Here is a 25683-nt window from a genome sequence, read left to right as displayed (position 1 = left end):
TATACCACGCAGAGGTACCCGTAACGGGTAACACAGCAAGAGAGACCTGAGCGGTGTAATAGTCGCTAAGTCATTAAAAGTGCACAAAGCAGTGTGAGGTGGCGGTAGGGAAGGCAAATAGGCCTAGAAATTAGTCATAGTTTTCAGGCCCAGACTTGACGTTGCGTGGCCCGTGGGCACCCGAACCGAGAGGCCCGAGTATCGATGGAGATCAGTCCTCAGGCCTCATCAACATACTCACTGTGAGTTGCTGGTGGCGATCGCACCTCCAGAGGCAGCTCGCGCCCGAGCGAAGACATTAATGCTGGGCCACCTGCTTCACCGGCAGCGACCCCTCAGATAAGTCCCGGGAGGGGGATTGGAGTGGGCTACTTGGAGGGTGGTTCATTGTGACCCCTGTGCAGGTCAGGGAGCACTCCTGCTCCTCCTGGTTCCACAGGTTTCTGTTAAAACATTTTTTTTCAAACTTACCTGGAATTGGCCTGACACCAACCCCACTCATCACTGACTCATTCCTTGATGGGGGCCTTCAACAGGCTTTAGGCCCCTAATTTACATATTTAAGGGGCCTAATACCTGTTTTAAGCATCCGCCCAGGTGCCTATTGGCCAGATTATATGCAGGCCGGCCCTAGAGTTTCCAACCCTCCAGGATTGTCCTGGAGTCTCCAGCAATTGAAGATTAATCTCCAGGATACTGCGGTAAGTAACCCAGGAGAGAAATCAGAGGGGTATTTTCATTGAACTCTTCCATTTGTCGACCATAAAAATATTGGCAACGGGAAAAATGGCTGTTTGACTGACCATCAAGATTCATCCAATCGACTAATGAAGAGTTTGTTCACTTCCCAATTGGCGCGGGAAGGTGGTGCGTCGTGAGGATGGACATGTTGGGTGACCAATGACAGGAGTGCGCTGGGGGGGGGGGAGGGGCGATTGGAGGTCGAAGGCCAAGTGATGAAACCTCCAGTAATACGTCCAACCAGAGTTGGCAACCCCAGCCGCCCCACTGCTAAGTTGGTATGCTTTGTGCTGGTGTAAAACAGGTGCAGTACATACCAATTTCTAGCCCATAGGGTTTTAAGTTGTATTGCTAGGACCATGGAGTAGAAAATGAAGAACACCATAATTGGGGTATATAATGCTTTGGTATGTATGTACTTGGGGTATTGTGTCTGGTTTTGGTTCCCATTCATGCTGAACAATAGTGAGGCTCTGATGAAAGGCAACCGTAATGATACTTAGTCTTAAGAGTCAGGATAAGCTTCAAAAGCTTTACAGGACATAGGCTTAGAGGGGACATGATTGAGGTTTTAAACTGAAGGGATTAAATACAGTCTGGTTAAATAGGCTATTTGAGAAGGATCATGATGGTGCAATTAGAGACCGTGCATATAAAATCCTTAGGCAAAGAGTTAGGTTAGACGCTAGGAAGTATTTCTTTTCACTTCCGCTGTCTGGAACATGTGATGGGTATGGACTCTCTGCAGTCCTTTAAAAGAGAACTCAACAAGTTCCTGAGATGAGGACATTCCCAGTTATAGAAGGTAAATTGCCAGTTGGCTGGGATTACGAGGAGTTTATGCGCTCCTCCAACTCTGACCACTTGCGCATCCTCGATTTTCATTGCTGTACCATTGGCGGTCGTGCCTTCAGCTGCCTGGGCCCTAAGCTCTGGAATTCCCTCCCTAAACCTCTCTACCTCTCTCTCCTCCTTTTAAGACACCCCTTAAAAGCTACCTCTTTGACCAAACTTTTAGTCACCTGTCCTAATATCTCGTTACGTGGTTCGGTGTCAAATTTTGTTTGATAACGCTCCTGTGAAACGCCTTTGGACGTTTTACTACATTAAAGGCGCTGTATAAATGCAAGTTGTTGTTGCACTACCTTCTCCTGGAGACTTGTTTGATTGCCTTAAGGAGTCAAAGAGGAATTTCTCCAGAATCTTTCTTGAACTGGCCACAGGTATTTGCTTTTCCTCCCCCTCTCCCAGGAGGTTTCATGGTTAGGGGGCATGTCGCTAGTGTGTGTGGTTCACTGTACATGGACGGGGCGCGATCTTTATGTATGTATGATTGGTTTCTGGCAAATGAATAACAAAAAAAAAATTCTTACCCACTGCAACTGCATAGAAAAAAATTCTTTCATATAAACAATGGAGTGAAAAGCAACAAAAAGAGCAAGTTTTTTCATTTGTAAATAACAGGAGAAATAAGAACCAAGTAAAAAAAACATTAAAAATTCATAGTTAGGCAACAAAGAACCAGCTCTCTTTATTTCATTTCAAGTTTTAATATACCATACACATTCATTTGTCTAATATCATTCAAACTGCTTCATCAAAGCATCTGAAGGTACAATGACTTCAAGCATGAAGTACTCAATCTCTTTCACAAAAAAAATTCAGTTACCAAGCACAATTTATGAAACTATATATCAGTGCCAAATATGTACTTTTGGAAACAGTATTAGTTATAGATATGTATAGATTTCACTGAAACATACAGTGCCAGACTGATGCACAACTAAGTTTGTTACTTCACGATTTTCACAGGAGCAATTTACAACGCAGTAACAAATGACTACAACATTCCTCTTTATCAACGGGTTTTTAAAAAAAAAAAATCTCAGTCCATTTCAGCTGGTAGGTTTGCAGACACTGCAATCCCTTCCCTTGGATGAAACAGCAATGGTCTAGCCAGATGGTCATTCAAGTAATAAATAACTCCGTTATGGTTTGCAAATCAAACAAAAATGTAGAGCTGCAATAAGCAGCAAATTTGTGATAAAGTAATAAAAACACTCCCACAAGCAGCCTGTATCATTTACAGCAAAGCTTCAAAGCATCTATTACAAGGGGCTGTTGTATAAAGTTGGCAGCTTATCTGAGTAACTTGTAGTAAGTCCATTTCAGATTTGCTCTTCGGAATTAAAACTTGTAGAAACATTGAGCCATTTAGATAAGGTATTAAATTTTAAAATATAAATTGGGAGAACAATTAACCAAGCCAAAAAATAAAAAGGCATGATGGCGTATTATCATCATTCCTGGGAACGGCTTTTGTTTCTATTTAAATGGTTGCATTAAGTGACACCACTGTTCCTGGCCAGAATGGAGATGATTGGATAATTCCCCCGTCAATCACGTCTGGAGGCCGCACTGCTATAAGTGACTAGAATTGATTTTACCCACATAATTTGTATTATATAACTATCCTCCACTCACTGCATTTTGCTGGAGAAATATTCAATTTGTATTATGTAATTATCCTCCACTCACTGCATTTTACTGGAGAAATCACCCTGCTTTTATTGGGAGAAGTTGCTGTAGTTTCGGTCATGAGCTCTGTTTGCTGCAGTTCGTAGAAACTCTGTTGACTGTTTGCTTTAACGTGCTGTTTAAATAGACTCTGTAGACTGTTTGCTGTAGTGTGCTGTTTAAATGAACTCTGTTTGCTGAGTAAATAGACTTTGCTGTAAAATAGACTGTTTGCCATAAGTCCCACCCCACCTCCAACTCACTGGCTGACACAGTGGTGCCAATAGACACTCCACATTTAAACCGATCATTTCTTTCATTGCTCCGGCAGTTTAATGGAGGCAACATGGAAGTCAAATGGTTAATTTTCCATTAAGTGGTTACAGAGGTCAAAGTCTTTTTCCGATGACTGCCCTTCCCTGTTTCGAGCCAGGTTCTTACTCAAAATGAAAAAATGTTCTAGCAGCTGCAAAGAAACTGTACAAAAAGTACCCATTATCCCACTTAACAAACCAATAAGCCAGCAGTTGCACACACCCCTGAGTGCTGTGTGTCCAGTAAGGTGGCACTGATAGCAGCCGCTTTAAAATGCACGGGTATTATTCAGTGCTTTGTTCAGGAGGAGTTTAATGATGGATGCTGGACGTGTTGAGATTTCGGCTAGGTTACAGGATTCACATGATACTTTTGGATGCGAGGACTCTTAATGGCCCATCTGACCTCAACCTCTCCAACCTTTTACGCAGCGAGTTATGACGACCAGGAACGCACTGGCTGAAAGGGCGGTGGAAGCAGATTCAATAGTAACTTTCAAAGGGGAATTGGATAAATACTTGAAGGGGAAAAATTAGCAGGGCTATGGGGAAAGAGCGGAGGGAGTGGGACTAATTGGATAGCTCTTTCAAAGAGCTGGCACAGGCACAATGGGCCGAACGGCCTCCTCCTGGGGGGTATCATTCTATGATTTGAATACTGACTCCACCTGCTTCCCATTAGGGCAGGTTTAGAATGTTTTCTTTTTCTAGCCTAAGAAGTTCACAATTATCTCTTCAAGTTTTAAGTATAATCGGACTGCGGAGCTTTTCAGTATAAAACGGGCAGTGTGCAGTTTTTGAGACGAGTTCATCATGATCCTTCCAAATAACTTCAGGAGTGTCCGTCCCAATCTCATAAATTCTGGCAGCTGAGCACATAATGTCCATTAGACTTTTAAGCGGTTATTTATAACTGCTCCAAATGAGCTGGTTCAGTCGTCATTGTCTGTTCTCATTAATTACTGCTAACGTTTTAGTTTACTTCCTGGCTCTAAAAGGGCCATTGGTACTGAAATTGCACCCAACATTCTGCTGAAATTCCCACCAGAAGCTGATAAGTTCCAAATATTCCCATTTCATTTTAATTAAAAAAAAATAAACTTGTTTTCAGAATTTGGAGGAGAAATTCTTCTACAGGCAATCCTGGTGGAGCAGCTTGCTGTTTGGAACATGGGAACAGGAGTAGGCCATTCAGCCCCTCGAGCCTGTTCCGCCATTCAATTAGATCATGGCTGATCTGTATCTTAACTCCGCCCACCCACCTTGGTTCCGGGACCCTTAATACCCTTGCCCAACAAAAATCTATCAATCTCAGTTTTGACATTTTCAATTGACCCCCAGCCTCAACAGCTTTTCAGGGAAGAAAGTTCCAGATTTCCACCATCCTTTTTTGTGAAGAAGTCCTTCCCGACATCACCTCTGAACGGCCTAGCTCTAATTTTATCGTTATGTCCTCTTGTTCTGGACATAGTTTCTCCCTATCTATCCTATCGAATCCTTTAATCATCTTCAACACCTCAATTAGATCATCCCTTAACTTAGCAAGATTCCTCCATTATCCGGACTGGGCACCACATGCTACGCCCTTGCCAAATTGCTACTTAGAAACATAGAAAATAGGAGCAAGAGTAGGCCTTCGGGCCTGCTCCGCCATTCAAAATGATCATGGCTGACCGTCTAACTCAGTACCCTGTTCCTGCTTTTTCCCCATATCCCTTGATCCCTTTAGCATTAAGAAATATATCTATCTCCTTCCTGAATACATCTAATGACTTGGCCTCCACTGCCTTCTGTGGTAGAGAATTCCACAGGTTCACCACCCTCTGAGTGAAGAGATCTCTCCTCATCTCTGTTCTAAATGGCCTACCCCGTACTCCCTTCGCTGCCAATGTAGAGTCTAAAAGCAGCCACTAGCAAGCAGGTGAAAGTGCCCTGAGTTAACTCGCTGTCTTCAGTTGCCTTCTCTCTGAGAGAACCAGTTGAACCGATCGGCCTCTTACGATGATTTCCCTTTCTCCGGTACGTTGCTATGTGAACAACTATGTATTGCAAGTGGGGCAGCCAACAACAACAACCACAAAAAATCAAAAACCTTGAAAACTCTTAATTATCAAACTGTAAAAGCTGTGGCCAAACGCAGTTTCTATTTACAAGGTTCATTTGCTTTGTATGAAGGACTCTTTTCGAAGATGATTACAGTCGTCTCCAGTTCATCAGCCCTCCATTGATTTCTGCTGTCTTTTCATCCTCCCACACAATTTAATAACCCTACGACTGGCAAATTCTGATTAGCTGAACTGTTCTGGTGAGGAGATGCAGTTTACTGCAATTCAAAACATTTTCTCTCAAAATTGATTTCCAGTTTTTCTTAAAAAAATAATAAAAGCCAGGGGGTCATCTGTGCTGTACGTTCTATTTGGGGTGAACTGTAGCCTGACCAAAGTAAACTACCAGCCCAGAGGGAGATAGTTTTGTATCTGTAGTCTTTTTTTAAATTTTGGCAAGGGTGCAGGGTTGGGCCAGAAAGAGTGCAGAGAAAGACAACATTTCCCGCTCCCCAACACCATGACGTCAAAACATGTAGAGCTTTGCACAAAATTACAGGCAAAATTGAGAGGCCCCTCACGGGAGTTCAGTGCTCCCAGCAACAGGGGACTGTGTTAAAATCTAGCAAGTCTGATCTGGCCGCTCCTGCAATCACACAGAAGAGAATCGGAATTTTTAGGAGGGAGCAAAAAGACTTGCATTTATATAGCGCCTTTCACAATCTCAGGACGTTCCAAAGCGCTTTACAGCCAATTAAGTACTTCTGAAGAAGCCAATTTTGTGCACAGCAAGCTCCCACAAACAGCAATGTGATAATGAGCAGATAATCTGTTTTTCTAAGTGGTGTTGGTTGAGGGATAAATATTGGCCAGGACTCCAGGGGCGAGCTCCCCTGCTCTTCTTCGAAGTAGCACCATGGGATCTTTTACATCCACCTGAGAGGGCAGACATGGTCTCTGGTTTAACCTCTCATCTTGAAAGTCGGCACCTCTGACAGTGCAGCGGTACTGCACTGGGAGTGTCAGCCTGAATAGTGTGGTCAAGTCTCTGGAGTGGGACTTGAACTCACAACCTTCATAACTCAGAAGGCAAGAGTGCTACCCAATGAGCCACGGCTGAACAGGGAGAAAGCAAATAGTATAATTACCCCTCCTCCTCCTTCCTGTTTCCTAGAGATACTTGTGCTCATTTACACTCACTCATTCAGCTAGTGGGCTTCCTTCCCAATGTGTGTATACATAGATTTAAGAACTCTGTTTAACTGCTTCTATCAATATTACACGACACCACCGTCATATCTGTGCTGGCAGAGGATGAGTTGAATTTATTTGCTAGGATATTTCTGCAGGCGGCCATTTCAGTTGCGAGGCCGTGTTGGAAGCCATTTTAGATTCAACTTAACCAGGCATGTGCAAATAGAGAGATGCAGAGGAATTAGCAGCGGTAGTGTCTGTGCTGGTTTACTGGTGTTGATGAAGGCGAAGCAAAAGCAAGCTAGACCATACTTAGAGGGAGAGTGAGCAAACAAAGTCATTCTGATACCATTACCCCGACAGCTAGGGCAATTCATTACTAACTGAATATCCCCCAGCGGCATCAAAGAGTTTAATTTCTTTTGGTGGTGAATTGGTTAATGGATTCAGGTTAATGACCGCATTAAAACAGTGTGCAAAGGAATTTTACATGGTTGTGCTAACCAGAGGAAATTAAACCCCCGTTTGAAAAAAAGAGAAACCACTCGACTCAGTTTTGGAATTGAATTTGGCCGCAGATCCATAAAAATAAAACTGTAGATTGTGAGAATAGTAGCTTCTAATATAGGGCTAGATTGTGTTGCTCTTTGAAATGTGTGCAGACCACTCTGGACAGAATGAAGGACAGATTGAGGAGGTGGGGTGGGATTTCCAAAGCATTAATGTCTTTCAGGCGTAGAATATTAGCTCTGGAAGTTGTCCTCCTTGCACTCCTGTGCCATTGGTGCTGTCTGAAGAGCACTGGAATTGGAAGGTGACTTTTCCACACTGCACTTCGGTCATGCCTTCCTGCCCAAAGTAGCTCAGTTCATTGCCGTCCAGCACCGCACTGGCGGTGTAGAAAGTGTCCGGCTCGATCTGCACTGGGTGCTCGAACCACACCGGGAAAGTGTTGCTGGAGCCGTCCGAGAAGAACTTGCTGAAGTTCTGTCCCAGGAGGACGCCTTGTCGCTTCAGCTCGATCGTCGCGCTGTATTCAGCGGAGCCGCAGCTGGACCCATACAGGCCAAAGCCGGCGATGAACACCCGCTTGTCCACGGCGAACTGGATGCTGTCGCACCGGCCTCGGTACCGCCACTGGTTGCTGCGGTAGGCACACGACTGGAAGCGGTGGCACCGCTGGGGGGCCAAGCCTTTCCGGGGCTTGCACACAAACTCCAAGTCCGGTTTCTTGGCCGCCGTGTACCACAGGAAGATGTCGTTGGTCTCGTTGAGCGTCAGCACCCCTGACTGAGCTGCGCCATTGGCAAAATCATCCAGGGTCATCGCCGGGACGCGGATCAGGTACAGCGCTTTCCCCAGAACCTTGCGCTTGTTCTCGATGTTGGCGGAAAGGTCCTGCCTCTGGCATTCCACCTCTGCCCAGCTCAGCACTGCCTCAAACAGAATTATTTCCTTTGCATTGAGGGTCTCCCTGTTCAGGATGCTTTGCAGGGTCTGGTAATCGATGTCGCAGAAGCCCTCCGACTTTAAAGCCAGCTCGGCCTGGGCGTCAATCACCTCCCAGCAGCGTTGGGTCAAGTCTGGCTCTTCGAAGAGGCAGCTCTGCGACAGCAGCACGCAGGCATTCTTAGCGCTCAGACTGGTCTCTAGGAAGTTGACGCAGGCTCGGGCCAGGTGAGGGACGATGTATTTCTTGGCAGCGTAGAGGGTGGCTAAAACCGTGTCCGCGGCCAGGTCAATTTCGTCACAGTAGATGTACCTGCAAAAAAAAAACATGGTGTCAACAACAAGGAGCTGAATGGCCATTCACTATAGCAGGCAGTCGGCATCCATCAGAATCACAGAGTGCCCCTCAGCTCTCCTTGCCAGTGCTATCCTGGAATGAACAACTGTTATGAATTTGTTTACCTCAGAATAATGGGCCTGGTTCTGGGAATATAGTTGGCTATAAAAGAAACCGTTTCCAGCCTGTCCAACTGTGGTTTGTTCTTTCTAGAAGAAATCTCTTCCAGTAGAGGAGGGGTTAATGTTTGCTGCGATGTTCTTAGCAGCTCTTCTGTTAATTGATATCCACACTGAGATTGTGAGCGCAATTTAAATATCTTTTAAAGGGGAGGGGTAAATGGAAGTCAATGGAGATAAAAAAAACTATCGAGATAGGTGCAACACAGGCCGCCGACTCACCCGTTTTACGCTACGTACAAAGTCAAGATCTACCCCTCTGTTTTTCAACGTCACAGAATATAAGCTGATAACTTAGAAAGGTAGCCGTTGAAGAGGGTCAGAAGTTTCTCCGTTCATTCACTTCTAATCAAGTCCCGTTCCCGTACGAATTGACACAAGGCCACGCAGACAACTGATTCTTTATGGACTTTCGAGAGGACACGTCAAGTTATTTCTTATCCCCCCTCGCTCCAAGCAATTCTAAAACCATAAACTTCAACAGATAAAAAAACTCTACAAGGCTTAACTATACCTGGGTATTCAGAAAGAAGAAATTAGACCGTGCGTGTGCAGTTGTTTATCTGTTGTTGCAGATACGCAGTAATCTGCCTTGCAATGCAAGGGGGACAAATTCCACAGCACAGAAGCCAAGGAGGATGGCCACCTTTTGCACAGCCTAAAATGAAACTAGATGATCAGGATCTATGTCAGCTTGGCTCAGCGGTGGCACTCTTATCTCTGAGTCAGAAGTTGTGGGTTCAAGTTTTTTTTTAAGGACATTTTTTAAATTGATCCCGCCTCCGTGAAGCACATTGGGAGGTTTTTCTACTTCAAAGGTGCTGTATAAATGCAAGTTGTTGTTGTTGTTGTTGTTGTTGTGCACATAATGATGATTTTTAAATAAAATTCATTCTCGGTATGTGGGCCATCGGCTGACAAGGCCGACATTTATTGCCCATCTTTAGTTGCCCTGAGAAGATGGCGGTGGACATTCTTCTGTAGATGCTTGATTCAGCGGAGTGGTTCGCTAGGCCACTTCAGAGGGGCAGTTAAGTGTGAACCACATTGGTGTGCGACAGAAGTCACATGTAGGCCCAGACCGGGTAAGGACGGCAGGTTTTTTTTTTGCCCTAAAGGACACTGTTTTTTTTTAACGACAATCCGACAGCTTTTACCGATGGCAACTTTTTATTTCCAGATTTGGATAGAGTCTGAGCATTTGTCAGAAAGTTTTGCTGTAATGTATATGATTAGATTATATATATATATTGTGCACGTACCGAGAGTTCGTCAAAAAAAAATAGCAGTAAAAAGTTGGTCCTTTTCTTTCCAGTGTTTAATTATCAAAATTGCTGTGCGGTAACCCTCAAAACCAGACTGGTTCAAAAAATCGGCAGCCATGCCAAACAGAGTCATTCCTACTTGGTTTTGCACAAGATAAAAGGTGGAATAATTTACATGGGGAAAAGTCTAACCAAATATTGTAGTCTTTATGGGGTGCAGTTTATGAGAAGCTATGATCTCTAATCAGTCTCTTTCCAGACTGCAGGTTGGGACTTTATTTCAGTCCCACTCACTTTCATAAAACCTAACTAGTGCCTGGTGAATTCAGATAGGATCACTGAGACTAAACAGTCAGTCACACTGCTCTCAATTAAATAGCAACTCTATTGCTAGCAATCAAATGGGTCTCTGAATCACACCCGTTTCGAAATCGCACTCACAATTAAAGGAGTGTGCAGTCTTGATATGATTAGGTTGTACGCTTGATTGCTCTGCAATTCACAGGCTTGGCGGTGACTGTAGGTTTAAAACAGATTTTTGTTTTCGGAGCTGGAAAAAAGGTTTAAATTCTTATAGTCCACAGAATTCTCACATAGCCCTAAACGTTAGTGAAAGTCACCCCATTATTCCTGTTTTATGCTTTAAAGCTGCTCGTTGCACAGGACCTGAGAGAGATCATGTGGAACCCCACCCCTCCCCCCGATGTGACATCATGAAGATTTGCAACATTACGAATGGGGGAGTGCTGCCCACATCCACCAATCACACTCACTGCAAGTGAACTTTACAAAATGTTCGAGTTGCCAATGTTTCTTTGTTGCACTAACCTTCCCAGAATAAAACAAAGGTAGTGTTTTTACCAGAGTTGAAACCATGCCATACAATAGAACATCATCAAGGTGAGCGAGGCTGTACTTTTAACACATTCAAAGCTGAATTGATGTGCAAAAGGAAGAAGCCAGTTAAGACTGTTGCTGTCAAAGTGAATAGTGTCTGAAAAAAATAATCAAGTATCTGCGCGTGCACACACACACACACACATATACACACACATATACACACACACACGCACACATACACACACATACACACACACATACACACATATACACATACACGCACACACACATACACACACACACGCACACATACACACACACACGCACACATACACACACACACACAAACACAATTGTTCTCAAATGTGTTAGTTATAGAGCCCTTTAAAGCAAATAGTTGCTCCTGGTGATATTTTTGCTGCATGTACACAGCTCCATTTTGCACACAGTAAATGCTTGTCTAAAGTTAGATCCATTTTAGAATTATCTCATCACATAAAAAGGGGCATTCCAGCAATGCTGCCTTGCCATTCACTGTGTGAATAAAAAACTGGACTATATTGGGTTTGGGAGCTGAATGCAGGTTGCTTAAGACAGAGAGAAACTAGATACTTCCTTGACCTACCTTCAAGTTCCAAAACATTGGAAGTCATTATCAGAATATTCCATGTTTAGATGCTGTATGCCATTTTGTTTGAAATTAATGTACAGCTTTGTAAGGATCTGTTGTTTTGTTTAGGATGTGTGGGGATAGTGGAAGGACAGTAAGTTTTTGCCTTCAATACAAACTATGGAAGCTCAGTTGTGTAAGAGAAAGTCATTTTGCTCTCAGTAAGATTGGTAGCGCTGCTCCCCACCCCTACCCCCATGTCTGCAATGTTTTGCCTTGGTAAGATGCCTTCAGTTGCCTCGGCCCTAAATTCTGGAATTCTCTTCCTAAACCTCTCCACCCCTCTATCTCTCTCTCTTCCTTTAAGATGCTCCTTAAAACCTATCTCTTTGACCAAGCTTTTGGTCACCTGTCCTAATATCTCCTTATGTGGCTCGGTGTCAAATTTTGTTTGATAATCGCTCCTGCGAAGCACCTTGGGACGTTTTGCTACGTTAAAAGAGCGATATAAATGCAAGTTTTTGTTGATGTGTCCAGACAATATATGCAATATGAATTCTTAGTCAGTAGTTTGTGGTGCGAAAGATTGGGACTGAACTACCACTTTCACCAGCGACATAAACAAGGTCTCCTGAGAGTTCAAAGCCAAATTACTAATTCTTCTAGTGTTTTGTCAGACACAACAAAATGAAACAAGTTTATGCCAAAACAAGTATTCACAGAATAACCCATCGCCAAACTTTCTTGGACATTTTAACAGAGTATAACTGGTTAGGTCTAACACAACAGAAGTCACTCTTTAATCATCACTACCAACGCATATATACATGATTTTTTTTTGAAAAACCTTCCTTACTTGAAGGGGCTTGAGGATAGTTAATGAAAGAGGGAACAATACTTACTTCAGCATTGCGAGAAAGGCAGCAGGCTCAACATCGGGGATTCGAATTTCCTCCTTATCTTCAGCAAGTTCCCCATAAAACATTGCATGAAATACCGAGCTCCCGACAGCTAAAACATACTTTAGGGATGGAGGAAAGAAGACCAGATACAATCTGATCAGATTTAAAAAGAAAACACCAGCAACAACTTTCACTACGACACAAAGACTCACTCACAAATCTGCAAAAGACACTGCCCGCATATCCTAAACAAAAAAAAAACTCCTTCCGGTGCTCCAAGCTTGAGCAGGGAAAGTCATTGCAGATGGGAGTGAGGTTTCATAGAGCACTATGTCATTTTCCTGAAAATGTACTGAAATTCTACCATTAACCATGATCCCACAGAACGGACCATTTTGATGATGACCCCGATTCTGCTGTAAAAGGACTCCCTTAATTCAGCATTGGCTACGGAGGTGCCATACAGATCACATTATTATGAGAGGCAGACCAGTGGGTGGAACACTGAATAAGGCACTTACATGCTATTAAAATGATTTAACAGCTAACCCTCCTCCACCAGCAAATGAAAAAAAAAATCCATTTTTGCCCAAATTAAAACACACCTTTGGCATAAACAAAACACTTAATGGGATGGAGGAAATGTCGGCATTTCCACTTGAAGAAAATGGACTCATTTATTTTTTTAAATGCTACCGTTAAATAGGAAAGACTTTATGTGTGGGGTAAGACCAGTGCTTTATGTAACAATGCATTAAAACATAAGTGTATTTGTGGGATACTGTGCTCTTGTATCTGACTGAAGTTATGACAGGTACAGAGATTTTAGTCTTTATTTAAATGTCAGTGGTTAAGGTAGAAGCAAGCCCATGATGGAGAATGGGACATCGGGACACTTACTGCACTAAAGGTCAGCATCAAGTAATCCCAGGCCAGGTTTAGAATAAACGCTGACCTTTATACTAAGTGTATATTTGACCCCTCACTTCAATCATTAGTGCTGTAATGTTTAACACCGTCACGTCACCTTAAGGACATAGTTTGTGCAAAATTTTAAAACTGCTTCCGCTCAAATACCAGATTTAGCCGCTGAAAACAGAGAGACTTGGGTGTCCTCGTACAAGAAACACAAAAGGTTAGCATGCAGGTACAGCAAACAATTAGGAAAGCAAATGGCATGTTGCCTTTATTGCAAGGGGGTTGGAGTACAAGAGTAAGGAAGTCTTACTACAATTGTACAGGGCTTTGGTGAGACCTCATCTGGAGTACTGCGTACAGTTTTGGTCTCCTTATCTAAGGAAGGATATACTTGCCTTAGAGGGGATGCAGCAAAGGTTCACTAGATTAATTACTGGGATGAGAGGGTTGTCCTATGAAGAGAGATTGAGTAGAATGGACCTATACTCTCTGGAATTTAGAAGAATGGGAGGTAATCTCATTGAAACATATAAGATTAGGAGGGGGCTTGACAGGATAGATGCTGAGAGGTTGCTTCCTATGGCTGGAGAATCTAGAACTAGGGGTCATAGTCTCAGGATAAGGGGTCGGCCATTTAGGACTGAGATGAGGAGGAATTTCTTCACTTAGAGTGTTGTGAATCTTTGGAATTCTCTACCCCAGAGGGCTGTGGATGCTGAGTTGTTGAATATATTCAAGGCTGTGATCGACAGATTTCTGGACTCTAGGGGAATCAAGGGATATGGGGATCGGGCAGGAAAGTGGAGTTGAGGTCGAAGATCAGCCATGATCAGATTGAATGGCGGAGCAGACTCCGCCATAGGGGTCATGTGGCCTACTCCTGCTCCTATTTCTTATGTTCTTAAAAAGAATTAGCTTTACAACTAATTATCATATCACTTGGTTTCAATATACTATTCCAAACACTTTTGAATAACATTTGCAGCACTTTATACTACAAAGTTTTACAAAAGGATTGATTTTAAAAGCACATCTGTAGTTTAATGGATAACTGATCGATAGTTTGCTAAAACATGAAATGGCCCCTTTGAGAGTGTAGGTTGTTGATGCACTTTATCATTTGTTGAATAATCATTTAACTTCCATTACCACTGCTGCTTACTTTGTGTCCCGGCAACCGCTGTGTCCCCCCTTGTGGGCCGACCACAAAATGAACATCTGCCATCAAATCGTTGTTAAACATCACTGCATTTCTAGGGGAGGAGAAAAATCACACAAACATTCAGTCAGAAAATGTTATATGAATAAATGCAACGTTCCTCCCACTAAATGCACTATCCAGGCCAGCAATTAATCTAATTCAATCTAAAATGTCTTATGAAGTCTCCCCCCACCTCTCCTTTACTCACAACTTCAAATCCTCTCTCCAAAAGGTTTGTTCAACAGAAACTCCCTCCCCTGACTTTGATAATGTTGCTTTGTTTATTTTGCCTAGCCTTATGTTTGGACTGTTGCCCCCATCACACGGTTTTAATTATTGCTGTGATGACTTTATTCGATTTAAAAGCACAGCACTTTTTTTTTGACACAGAACCAGACCAGTTTTGAAAATACATTTTTGCACATTCTCTGTTATTTCTGTTTTCGGAGTTCAGTTGCTCTCTCTAGTGCTGCGTGAGTAGCTTTATGCCAATTAAAGAAATTTCATACTTTAAAAAAAAACAGAAATAACGTCCAGTTTTTTTTTCTCGCAATTTGCTTTAAATAAAAGCTTCCTCCCTGGGCTTCCATGACAACTACTGCTAATTATATCGCTCTAAAAAGGTCTCCTTTTTAACACAAAAACCCCATTTCAGACTGAATACTTTATCAAATAGAAGCGATCATTGTACTTTGTTATCGATTTCCAAGTGTCAATTACTTAGGTTTTAGACATGTTCCAAAACCCGCTACTGTTAATGAAACTGAGCAGTTTTTTTTAAAAAAAACATTACCACCAAATAAATGGAGAAAATTAACAAGACTGACTGACCAGATAAGTTTACAAATTGTCCCCCATTTAAACCATCCATAAAATTCGATCCAACCCGGAATGTTATTAAAAACAAAAGTTGGACGCTACGATTAGTTTGCATTCTATAGTTGGGAGCTGCAGTTTGATGGGGAGGCAAGGCAGGTTAAGCACTCTGGTACCCCCTTACCTCTCTCGGATGGTGGGGTACAGCCCCTGCCAGTTGACACCCTGGATGATGGTGTTGTTGTTGAGGTTTTGCTGGTAGCTCTGGACACTCGAGCTGGGGCTGGGGACTTTCGTGCTGCTGTAGATCTCCGCAGCCATCTTCTTCTTTAAGGTGAGAATTTCGTAGCACACGGGCAGCCGGTTCGCCTTCGACGCCTTCTTGGATTTCTTCACCGCCTCTGGAAGCATCAAGAGGAAAGTCAGACACTTCATGTTCCTGCTCTTGGCATCGACCATGGGTGCATCTGATCGGCAGCCGCGGAGCGGGCAAACAGAGGGGTTAATATTTATGGGGTTAAATTCTTCCCCCCCCCTCCTCCTCCTCCTCCTTCCCCCCCCCCCCCTTGAGGTTTTCTACGGGTAAAACCTTCCCACTTTTGCCCCCTTTTCAAGTGTGATCCGAGGTCAGGAACTGCGCTCTTAACTCCATCATCATCATCATCCACTTTCCAGATGTTGTCCTTTATTGTCCTTCCAGCTGTGGAGAGAGATGGGAATCTTTCCGATTGATGATTTTTTAAATTATTATTATTATTATTGTGAATTGGCTTCTGCCGCAGATCGGGTTAAAAATAAACAAGATCCCTTCTCTCTCTCTCTCTCTTGCTTTTTGTTGCATGCACAGAAAACACTTGGCGGAGTTTGCAGTTCCTGCTCCCAAAGCGGCTGTTGAAATGATGGAAGTTGCTGAAGGGATTTTTAAACAGCGACCAAAGTCCTCCTCCTCCTCCCTCCCTCCCTCCTCCTCCTCCTCCTCCTGTCAGCGAACACTTCGAGCCCCGGCTGCAAAGACACTACACTGACACCTACAGTAAATTCCCAGAGTCAGTGCACAGCGCCAGCACTTAAAGGGACTTCGCCCGCACGCCCAGCCACAATTAAAAGAGGCATCACTCACTCACCACCAGTCTCAGTACCAACTCCAAACACAGCACAGGAGGCCATTCGCCCCATCGTGTCTGTGCTGGCCTCTTTGAGAGAGCACAGATGTTCTCATGGCATCCCCCCCTCACAAATTTGGCTTTTAACCCTTTCATTTTTTCAGTCCCTCTCCTCCTGCTCCACTTCCCTAGAGAAAGACTTGATACTGGGCACCGGTGTGAATCACTCGCAACGATTTCAAGAAATATCAACTCGCAAGTTTATCACTGGGAGTTTCAAAGGCCCCAATAGCTCATGGGCTGGAGAATCCGTGTCAGCTTGGCTCGGTTGGTAGCACTCGCTCTTGCCTCTGGCTTAGGGTTTTTACGGTGGAGACAGGCGAGGAGCAGCTTACTCGACACAACAGCAAGTATTAAAACGTTTCATGATTTTAAACACTGCTGTTAAAGTTAAATTAAAATTAAAATGGGGAGAGGCGAGTGGGTAAAATCAGTGAACCCTTTGTGTGTACTTCAACCTACTTAAAATACTTTGCCTTGCCCATAATAATCATTTTCTAAAGACTCCTTTGTGGAGCATTCATTGAGCCAGATGGGAAGATGAGTACACCCACTAACTACAAAGGTTAGCCTATTCTCTTTTATACCAGTATTAATAAGTTTTACTTATGTTTTCAATCATCCAACAAAAATCAATTAGCAGAGGCTGGGGTTTAAGAACAATGGCGAGCAGTGGAATCACTTTAAGATGATCTGACAGACAGAAGAAACTATTTACTTCAAAAGATTATCCTGGCACATTCAAAGCATTTCAGTTAAGTCCCTTGTAAAATAACACGTTGCTAGGTTCACTTGCTGTGCATGGGTACGTCTGAGACTTGATCGTGCTGATAAGTCCAAAAGATAACAGTGGCCATAAAGGGGAACTGAACTTTATATATGTTAGTGCAATAAATGTCATTCGTGTTTTCCACACTGAAAGCAGCTGCCTTCTCCCCACTGAAAGATTCCTAATATACAGATTTTTTTTGGTTAGCGTGCTTCAGAGTCGAGAAAACTGCAAAGGCAGTGAAGAGAGAGCAGGCAAGCCACTCCATTAGTGAGCCTCCTGACTGACACTTCCTTTGGGCAGTTCAGCTTCCTGCTCGTAGTAAACACCGTATAAGATCCAGAACTGGAGCTTGCCAAGTTGGTTGAAGTCTAAGGCTGAAGTGGGGCACGTAACTAGTCTTTTATACAGCTGCTCGCTCCTTTAAAATATATATAAAAAATAAATCCTACCTATTATAGAAAGAGAATATTGGGGACAGCACAATACCCAAGTTATTGCATTTGCGATTATGACTTTCAGAATTCGTTCTTGCCTTCTCTAATAAAACAGGTGTGTCCTGCTGATCAGTATCCTATACATGCTCCTCCTAGGAAAGTTCACCAGGAGATCCATTGTATTTTACAACAACACAGACACAACCTATAAAATCTGCTTTTATTGGTGAAGCAGCATTAAAGCTCCAGGAACAGATTTGTTTTTTAAACAAGCGCATTATTAAAAAAAAAAGTAGCAATCACAGCAGAAAATGTCACTATCTGTTAGAGTCCTAGTTTCACCAGAAGCTGCAGTACGAGTTTCAATGATTTATATGTATTGTACACCCAAGGCGTTCGGTAATCTCAGCTCTAATTGGATGTTCTATAGGTTTTCAGCGGCGCACAAATTGGCTGCCTAATTCCCCCCACTGTCCCAACTGTGCAAACGCTGGAGATTGTTCTGGGTCAGACTCATTTCTAATATCAATGTGGGATTCCACAGTAGGTTTCCGCATGCAAGTTTTTTTTTTGGTAAATTGTGTTTTTTTTCTAACGGGTACAGCTGACAGCAGCTAAGGGAACTCGTGCCAGGTTTGATATTAGCACCAGGTTAGTGCTAGCAGTGCCGGCCCAAAAGAAAAAGGCTCTAAAACAATACATTTAGATGTTATCAGATTCATATTTGCCAAAACAAACATCAGGACTGTTGATATTTAAATGTACACTGTGTATGTCCACTGCAGCCTACATGCTGACATGAGATATGACTTTCCTGTCACACAAAGAAACCTATGACATCAATTAGTGCAGGAGGAGATTTTGACTTTTACAAGTCTGTTCTACCCAGCATAATTACTGTAATTGGAATATAACGTGAAAAGGGTTACAAGGAACACTCTTGAGCTGATGCAACAGGTATAAACAGATCTTTTTTTTGGGGGGCGGGGGGAGAGAGGAAAGCAGAAAGGAGTGTGGTGTTGCTCCGTTTTACATAGAATAAGGGAGAGACAGGGAGGATATTTCTGTTTGTAATAATTATGCTGGCAGTTAATCTACTCCCAATTAGAGGAGAAGAAGCAGAGTAAAATGGACATCTACAGCACAGGAAAATAAAAAAAGAACAGGCTTACTTTATCGGAAGATTAAATGAGGGGGTGGCAAAGCACGAAATTACTGTTGTACAAACACAGGTTAGAAAACAAATAATGGGATTAATGACTCAACAGAGAGCTAAAACATTGGTGCATCTCAGATACTGTGCACATTCAGAAAGGACAGCTTATAATGGAGGAAATGCAGACACTTTCAAGTTGATAAGCGGGGAATTTTTTTTGCAACATCTATAGTTCCAAGAAGGTTGAGAGGTTGTAATCTTAATAGAGATAAACCTACCAATAACATCCATGATAAACAGTGACCCACAAGGTTTGACAATGGCTAGAATCATGCCAGCTAAGGAGGCCCACTAAACTTAAAAAGTCCCACTTTCCCAGCTGCATTCACTATTTCTGCAACGTCTTCCAAATCAGACCTGAAAGGTTGCTCATGGATGGGGCTCTAAGAGGCAGTCAGGTGTACGTACATCTGTAGACGCCCAATAATATCAGGACCCAATGGATGCAAGCTGTGATAAAGGGGCAAAAGGAAATTCCAAGGCCTCTTTGTAGCTATGTTACCATAGTGGTTACGGTACTGAACTAGCAACCTAGAGTTCATGAGTTCAAATCCCGCCATGGCAAGTTGTGAAATTGAATTAAATAAATCTGGCAACAGAAAAATGATCACAAAAGCTGCAAGATTGTCGTAAGAACCCAATTGGTTCACTAATGTCCTCCAGGGAAGGGAGCCAGCTACCCTTACCCAATCTGGCCTACACGGGACTTCAGTCTCACACTGCATGATTGACTCTTAATGCCCTCTGAAAAAGCCTAGCAAACCACCCAGTTGTAAACAATTGATACATAAGAACATAAGAACATAAGAAATTGGAGCAGGAGTAGGCCAATCGGCCCCTCGAGCCTGCTCCGCCATTCAATAAGATCATGGCTGATCTGATCCCAACCACAAATCTAAAGAACACAAGAAGTCGGAGCAGGACCCGGCCACATAGCCCCTGGGCCCTCTCCGCCACCCACAGGGCATTGACCGATCCGAACTCAGCTTCATGTCCAATTTCCTGCCCGCTCCCCATAACCCCTAATTCCCTTTACTTCTAGGAAACTGTCTATTTCTGTTTTAAATTTATCTAATGATGTAGCTTCCACAGCTTCCTGGGGCAGCAAATTCCACAGACCTACCACCCTCTGAGTGAAGAAGTTTCTCCTCATCTCAGTTTTGAAAGAGCAGCCCCTTATTCTAAGATTATGCCCCCTAGTTCTAGTTTCACCCATCTTTGGGAACATCCTTACTGCATCCACCCGATCAAGACCCTTCACAATCTTATATGTTTCAATAAGATCGCCTCTCATTCTTCTGAACTCCAATGAGTAGAGTCCCAATCTACTCAACCTCTCCTCATATGTCCGCCCCCTCATCCCCGGGATTAACTGAGTGAACCTTCTTTGTACTGCCTCGAGAGCAAGTATGTCTTTTCTTAAGTATGGAGACCAAAACTGTATGCAAAGTTCAATAAGGAAAAAAAATCAGATAGACTTATTGGCACTGAGCCAAGCATCATATCAGGGCAAAATTTAGGCATCTCATCCCAGTTGACCCTGCAAAGTCCTTCTCACTAACATTTGGGGATTGGTGCCCAAACTGGGAGAGCTGTCCCACAGTGGACTTGGTCAAGCAACAGGCCGACACAACAACAACTTGCATTTATATGTTGTGACACGGTGGTAGTCACAGGGTCATGCCTATCAGCCAACATCATAGACTCCTCCATCAACATCCCTGGGTATGGCCTGTCCCACCAGGAATGGTAGCCCCGCCACAGATGGAGGAACAGTGGTAGACAGTTGGGTGGGAATGGTCTTGGAAGTTCTTAACATTGACTCTGGACCCCCATGAAGGCTCATGGGTTCAGGTCAAACAGAGTCATGGAAACCTCCTGCTGATACTGGCCATTTCCCTCAACTGATGAATGAGTACTCCTCCATGTTGAACCTCACTTCGAAAGAAGTAAAGGCACAGAATTTTACTCTGAGTGGGGGATTTCAATGTCCAACACTAAAAGTGGCTTGATTGTACCACCACCGACTGAGTTCTGAAGGACACGACTGCCAGACCCCATCATATTAGGTGGTGAGGGAACCAACATGAGGGAGTAACAAGCTTAACCAAGTCCTCACCAACCTACCTATCATAGATACACCTGTCCATGATAGTAGTAGTAGGAGTGACCACCAACTGGTCTTTGTGAAGACAATGGCCTAGAAATTCGGTGACACTGTGTCAGTTTCACAGGCATAAAATGGACGCCTAAGCGTCCAATATGGTGGGCATCGTGCGCACACACATTCTGTGCCAGAAATGCGTCGCCCGTATTAGTAAGGGCTGAGGTACAGGCGTCCAGGGCCCGCGCTGTAGAAAAGGCATTAAGCCCTTTGCATATGCAAACAAGCAGCTAACGCCTGTTTGAGGACCACTTCCCAGGATTGAGCCGCCCTGAACGCAGCCAGCGCTGGACCTGCTACGATCAGGATAACCAAACCTACATGCGGCCTACGCAGCAGTCCTTAAAGGGACCACTGGAGGCCACCACCAAAAAGATAAGTTTAAAAAAATACTTACCTGAATGTGTAGCGACCCCAGTGGTTTCAGAAGTTAGCCCACCACATGTGACGACGAAAGTTCTTTTAGCTGCTGTAAAAAGGGGGTGGACGAGTTCATTGGCAAACTGCTTTTTTTAAAAGAGTATTTTAGGTATTTATTATGTCACACATTTTATTTGCAGAGGTGTATACAAGTGCAAGTGAGGAACTAAGATGAATAGACTTGGTAAAGATTTTGTGAGAAATATTCTCCAAGAGTGAAATAAACATTTCAATGTTTTGAGTGGTTCCTGGAAATTTGAGCCGACCGCATTACTTTGCATCCTTCTGATGCAAAAACATTTCCCTACATATATCTTTTGCTGTATGGGCACCTTGCATAAATGTAATCTAGCAGATCTTCTCTGGCATTGCTCATGCTAAGCCAGGCGATAGGTTATTTTCTAAGGATCACATTATACCACCTAATGCAGGATGTACTATTCCGCTGCTAAGGTGAAGCTGTGTCCCTTTCAGGCCACAAAGTCCAACTGCAGTATGGGGTGGGAGAAGTTCAATCATACTTGGAGTGCATTCTGCCGACACATTCTGCATTTATATAGCGCCTTTCACAACCTCAGGACATCCCAAAGCCCTTTACAGCCAATGATGTACTTTTGAAGTGTAGTCACTGTTGTAATGTAGGAAATGCAGCAGCCAGTTTGTGCACAGCAAGGTCCCACAAACAGCAGTGTGATAATGACCAGATAATCTGTCTTTTAGTGATGTTGGTTGAGGGATAAACATTGGCCAGGACACCGGGACGAACTCCGCTGCTCTTCTTCAAGATAGTGACATGGGATCTTTTATATCGGCAGACGGGGCCTCAGTTTTACGTCTCATCCAAAAGGCAGCACCTCTGTCAGTGCAGCATTAGAGCATCAGCCTAGATTTTGTGCTCAAGTCTTATGGAGTGGGGCTTGAACCCACAACTTTCTGACTCACAAGCAAGAACGCTACCCACTGCGCCACAAGCAAGCACACACACTAGCCCCCATTGCTTGAAATGTTGACACTTGCAAGTAGGCTCACATATGGCGAATGGCCATTTGGGAGAGGTATTGCAGGCAGCTATCACCTGTAGAACTGTATCCCGATGCCTTGAGGGGAGGAGGAGAAGGAAACTGGAGGTAATTTTTTTTAATATGCTAAAAAGGTCCTGCTGCTACTTGACGTCTAAAGTGCATGTGTTTCTGTCAGAATATAAAAATCAGAAGGACCAGATCATGTCATTCCTATCTTTAGAGCCTATTTCTACTTTTCCTTTCAGATGAGGAAAATAAAGCATAAAAATCTGGACATCATTACCCCAGATTTTTGTAATATTCTACAAACTATTTGAGACCATCTATCAATCAAGGTTAATGACGGAATATCCTTAGTCTATCTGGGCACTGGTTGAATTAATAATGCATGTCTTGCCAAAAAAAATTGGGTGCTAAATTGGACCGTGTAGCGCCCGTTGTTTCGGCGCTACGCGGCCTCTCCAACATCCAAGATGGCGTCTTGGCTTCGCACACACGTTTCCAGCGTGACGTGCGCCGGAGGCCATCTTGGTATAGGAGTTAGCGCATGTGCAAATACCAAATGCCGGAAGCATGTAAAGTAAGGAGAAAATGGATACAATCAGTGTGCTTCTCTGATTTAAAGTGAAAGACACAATTTTGGGACTTAACGCTCAACTCAATGCACAGTTTTAACCCTGACCATCTGAAAATGTCTTACAGTGCCTGGAGGACCCCACCAGCGCTATTTAAAGGGACCATGCAGGATTTACAGGTTAGTGGCTGGATTATAGCTTCTGGCTGCCGAGACATTTTTACCTATACTTGACTACTTGGACTAGGGGAAATAACCTAACACTTAGAGCCAGGACATGCAGGGGTGAAGTTAGGAAATGCTTCTACATGCAAAGGGTGGGAGAAGTTTGGAATACCCTTCTGCAAACGGCAGCTGATGCTAGCTCAATTGTGAATTCTAAATCTGAGTTTGATAGATTTCTGTGAACCAAGGGTATTAAGGGATATGGGGCTAAGACAGGTATATGGAGTTAGCTCACAGGTCCACCATGATCTCATTGAATGGCGGAACAGGCTCGAGGGGCTAAATGCCACTGCCACCTGCTGCCTCCTGATATGCGCCACCTTCTCCTGCAAGAAAGCAGGATGTGTGTCTGGTTAATGTGTCATGGTTGAATAGCTGCCAGTGTGTGTGGCCTGTGAGTTGTGGGTGGGTGGCTTGCAACAATGGTAATGTGTGAGGGTGAGAGGAAGCATCTGATTGGAAGAGTTGAGTACTGATGGAAAGAGTTTGTTGGTATGTGGGTGATGGGGGGGTGTAGTGTGTGGAGCAGTGGATGCAGGTAGTGGTGCAGTTGGTAGGAGATGCCACTTGACAGTTGACCTCACTCACCTTGACCACTCATGTCAAAGCATTGAACTTCTTCCTGCACTGCACCCATGTTCATGATGCTGTGCGCCTGGCATTGACTTCGTCCCCCGCTGCCTCCCATTGCCGTTTGGGTATATGTCTGGAGGGCCTCTTGCACCCCCCCCCCTCTGCGGATATGGGATGTCCCTGCTTCTGTCCACCTCTTGCAACAAGGCCACTAGTGCATCAGCAGAGAACCTTTGTGCATGCACGCTCGCAGGCCTGGTACAAACTCAGATCAGCAGATTGGTGAGGTCTGGCATGCAGATTGGAGGATGGGGGATTTAGTAGTGTGAAACCTTTATTCAATGTTTTACCATAACTCATCAGTGTGTAAACATAGGGATGGGAGCCGCATCTGTGTTTTACATGTGCGATGTCTGATCTCCATTCAGACTCCGTGCAGACAGCAGACTGTTACTTCTAGCAAATAACAGGTACCGGTTACCTTTAAGAGATTTTTAAGAGACAGCCTGCCTTTAAGAGACTGGAGCTCCCCCAGCTGGTGGAAAGTGCGAATTGCACTGATTCCTCGTTCAACGCTGATTCAGAACGCTGATTGCAGGTAAGTCCTCAGGCCTGTCGAAAGTCTCCTCCTGCCTACGCCGGGGCCAATGGCCATGGGGTAATAGTGGATCGTGCTACCCCCGCCCAATAATAGGCACGATCCAATTTTTTTTCCCCCCCATTTTGTTTTGTTAGCACTCCCAACTTGGACACATAGACTGGCTCTTTTCAAAATTATACAACGTGAGGTGCAGCTCAAATCTGAAGAAAGAAAATGTTGCCAGGACTGGAGAATAGACACAGACATCAAGTTTTTACAGAGCTGCAAGAAAGCAGACAAGATCCCGAAAGGACTACAGATCACGAACCCACTCAAGTCCACATACAACTCGGATTACGCTGAGAGCCACATCATCTGTTTTTTTAGTTCTGGCCGTTTGTATATTCGGTGGGCCTGTAGGTAACACCTATCTGTCTGAACACTTTGGTTGCCTTGGCAACGGGCAGTTGAAAAGACTCTCTGTAATCACCAGGCATTGTTCTGTGATTTATAAATGCGATAGGTTCGGGGATTTCAGTTCCACATTCACCTGAGGAAGAAGGAAGCCTCCGAAAGCTTGTGGATTTTAAAATAAAATTGTTGGACTATAACTTGGTGTTGTAAAATTGTTTACAATTGGAGAATTCTAGCTATTATGGGAGATTGGATAGGCTGGGGTTGCTTTCCTTGGAACAGAGGAGGCTGAGGGGCGATTTGATTAAGGTGTACAAAATTATGAGGGGCCTGGATAAAGTGGATAGGAAGGACCTATTTCCCTTAGCGGAGGGGTCAATAACCAGGGGGCATAGATTTAAAGTAATCGGTAGAAGGATTAGAGCGGAAATTAGGAAAACATTTTTCACCCAGAGGGTGGTGGGGGTCTGGAAGTCACTGCCTGAGAGGGCAGTAGAGGCAGAAACCCTCAACTCATTTAAAAAGTACCTGGATGTGCACCTGAAGAGCAGCGACCTGCAGGGCTACGAACCAAATGCGGGAAAGTGGGATTAGGCCGGGTGGCTCGTTTCTCAGCCGGCGCGGACACGATGGGCCGAACGGCCTCCTTCTGTGCCTGTAAATTTTCTATGATTCTAAAATAAATAATAGTGATCGGCTGAGTAATCTCATTCCAAAATTATACCACGAGACATTTCAAGAGCACTTGGCCACTTAACATCTGAAGACTCTTCGGGCTGTAGGTTATTGAGTGACATT

At 43.9% G+C, this 25683-nt stretch overlaps 1 protein-coding gene across 4 annotated transcripts in view; it reads right to left on the bottom strand.

Annotated features, from left to right (window-relative positions):
- Window positions 1–2247: 2247 nt before the first annotated feature.
- btbd3b (BTB (POZ) domain containing 3b) overlaps window positions 2248–25683 on the bottom strand; it is a 50848-nt gene continuing 27412 nt past the window's right edge. The window contains exons 1-5 of one of the 4 annotated variants that reach the window (XM_067989453.1): window positions 15926–16245; window positions 15513–15729; window positions 14474–14564; window positions 12394–12512; window positions 2248–8573 (exon numbers count right to left, since the gene is read on the bottom strand). In XM_067989453.1, the coding sequence (XP_067845554.1) occupies window positions 7541–8573; window positions 12394–12512; window positions 14474–14564; window positions 15513–15649 (1380 nt within the window). In that variant the 5' untranslated portion in view covers window positions 15650–15729; window positions 15926–16245 and the 3' untranslated portion in view covers window positions 2248–7540. Of the gene's footprint in view, window positions 8574–12393; window positions 12513–14473; window positions 14565–15512; window positions 15859–15925; window positions 16246–25683 lie in introns of those variants that run through there. The other 3 variants (XM_067989454.1, XM_067989455.1, XM_067989452.1) reach the window with 3 other exon arrangements.

Source organism: Heptranchias perlo, chromosome 8, assembly GCF_035084215.1.
Source record: "Heptranchias perlo isolate sHepPer1 chromosome 8, sHepPer1.hap1, whole genome shotgun sequence".
NCBI classification, from domain to species: domain Eukaryota; kingdom Metazoa; phylum Chordata; class Chondrichthyes; order Hexanchiformes; family Hexanchidae; genus Heptranchias; species Heptranchias perlo.
The sequence above is the reverse complement of the archived record's forward strand: the minus strand, read 5'-3'. Positions and strand labels throughout refer to the sequence as shown.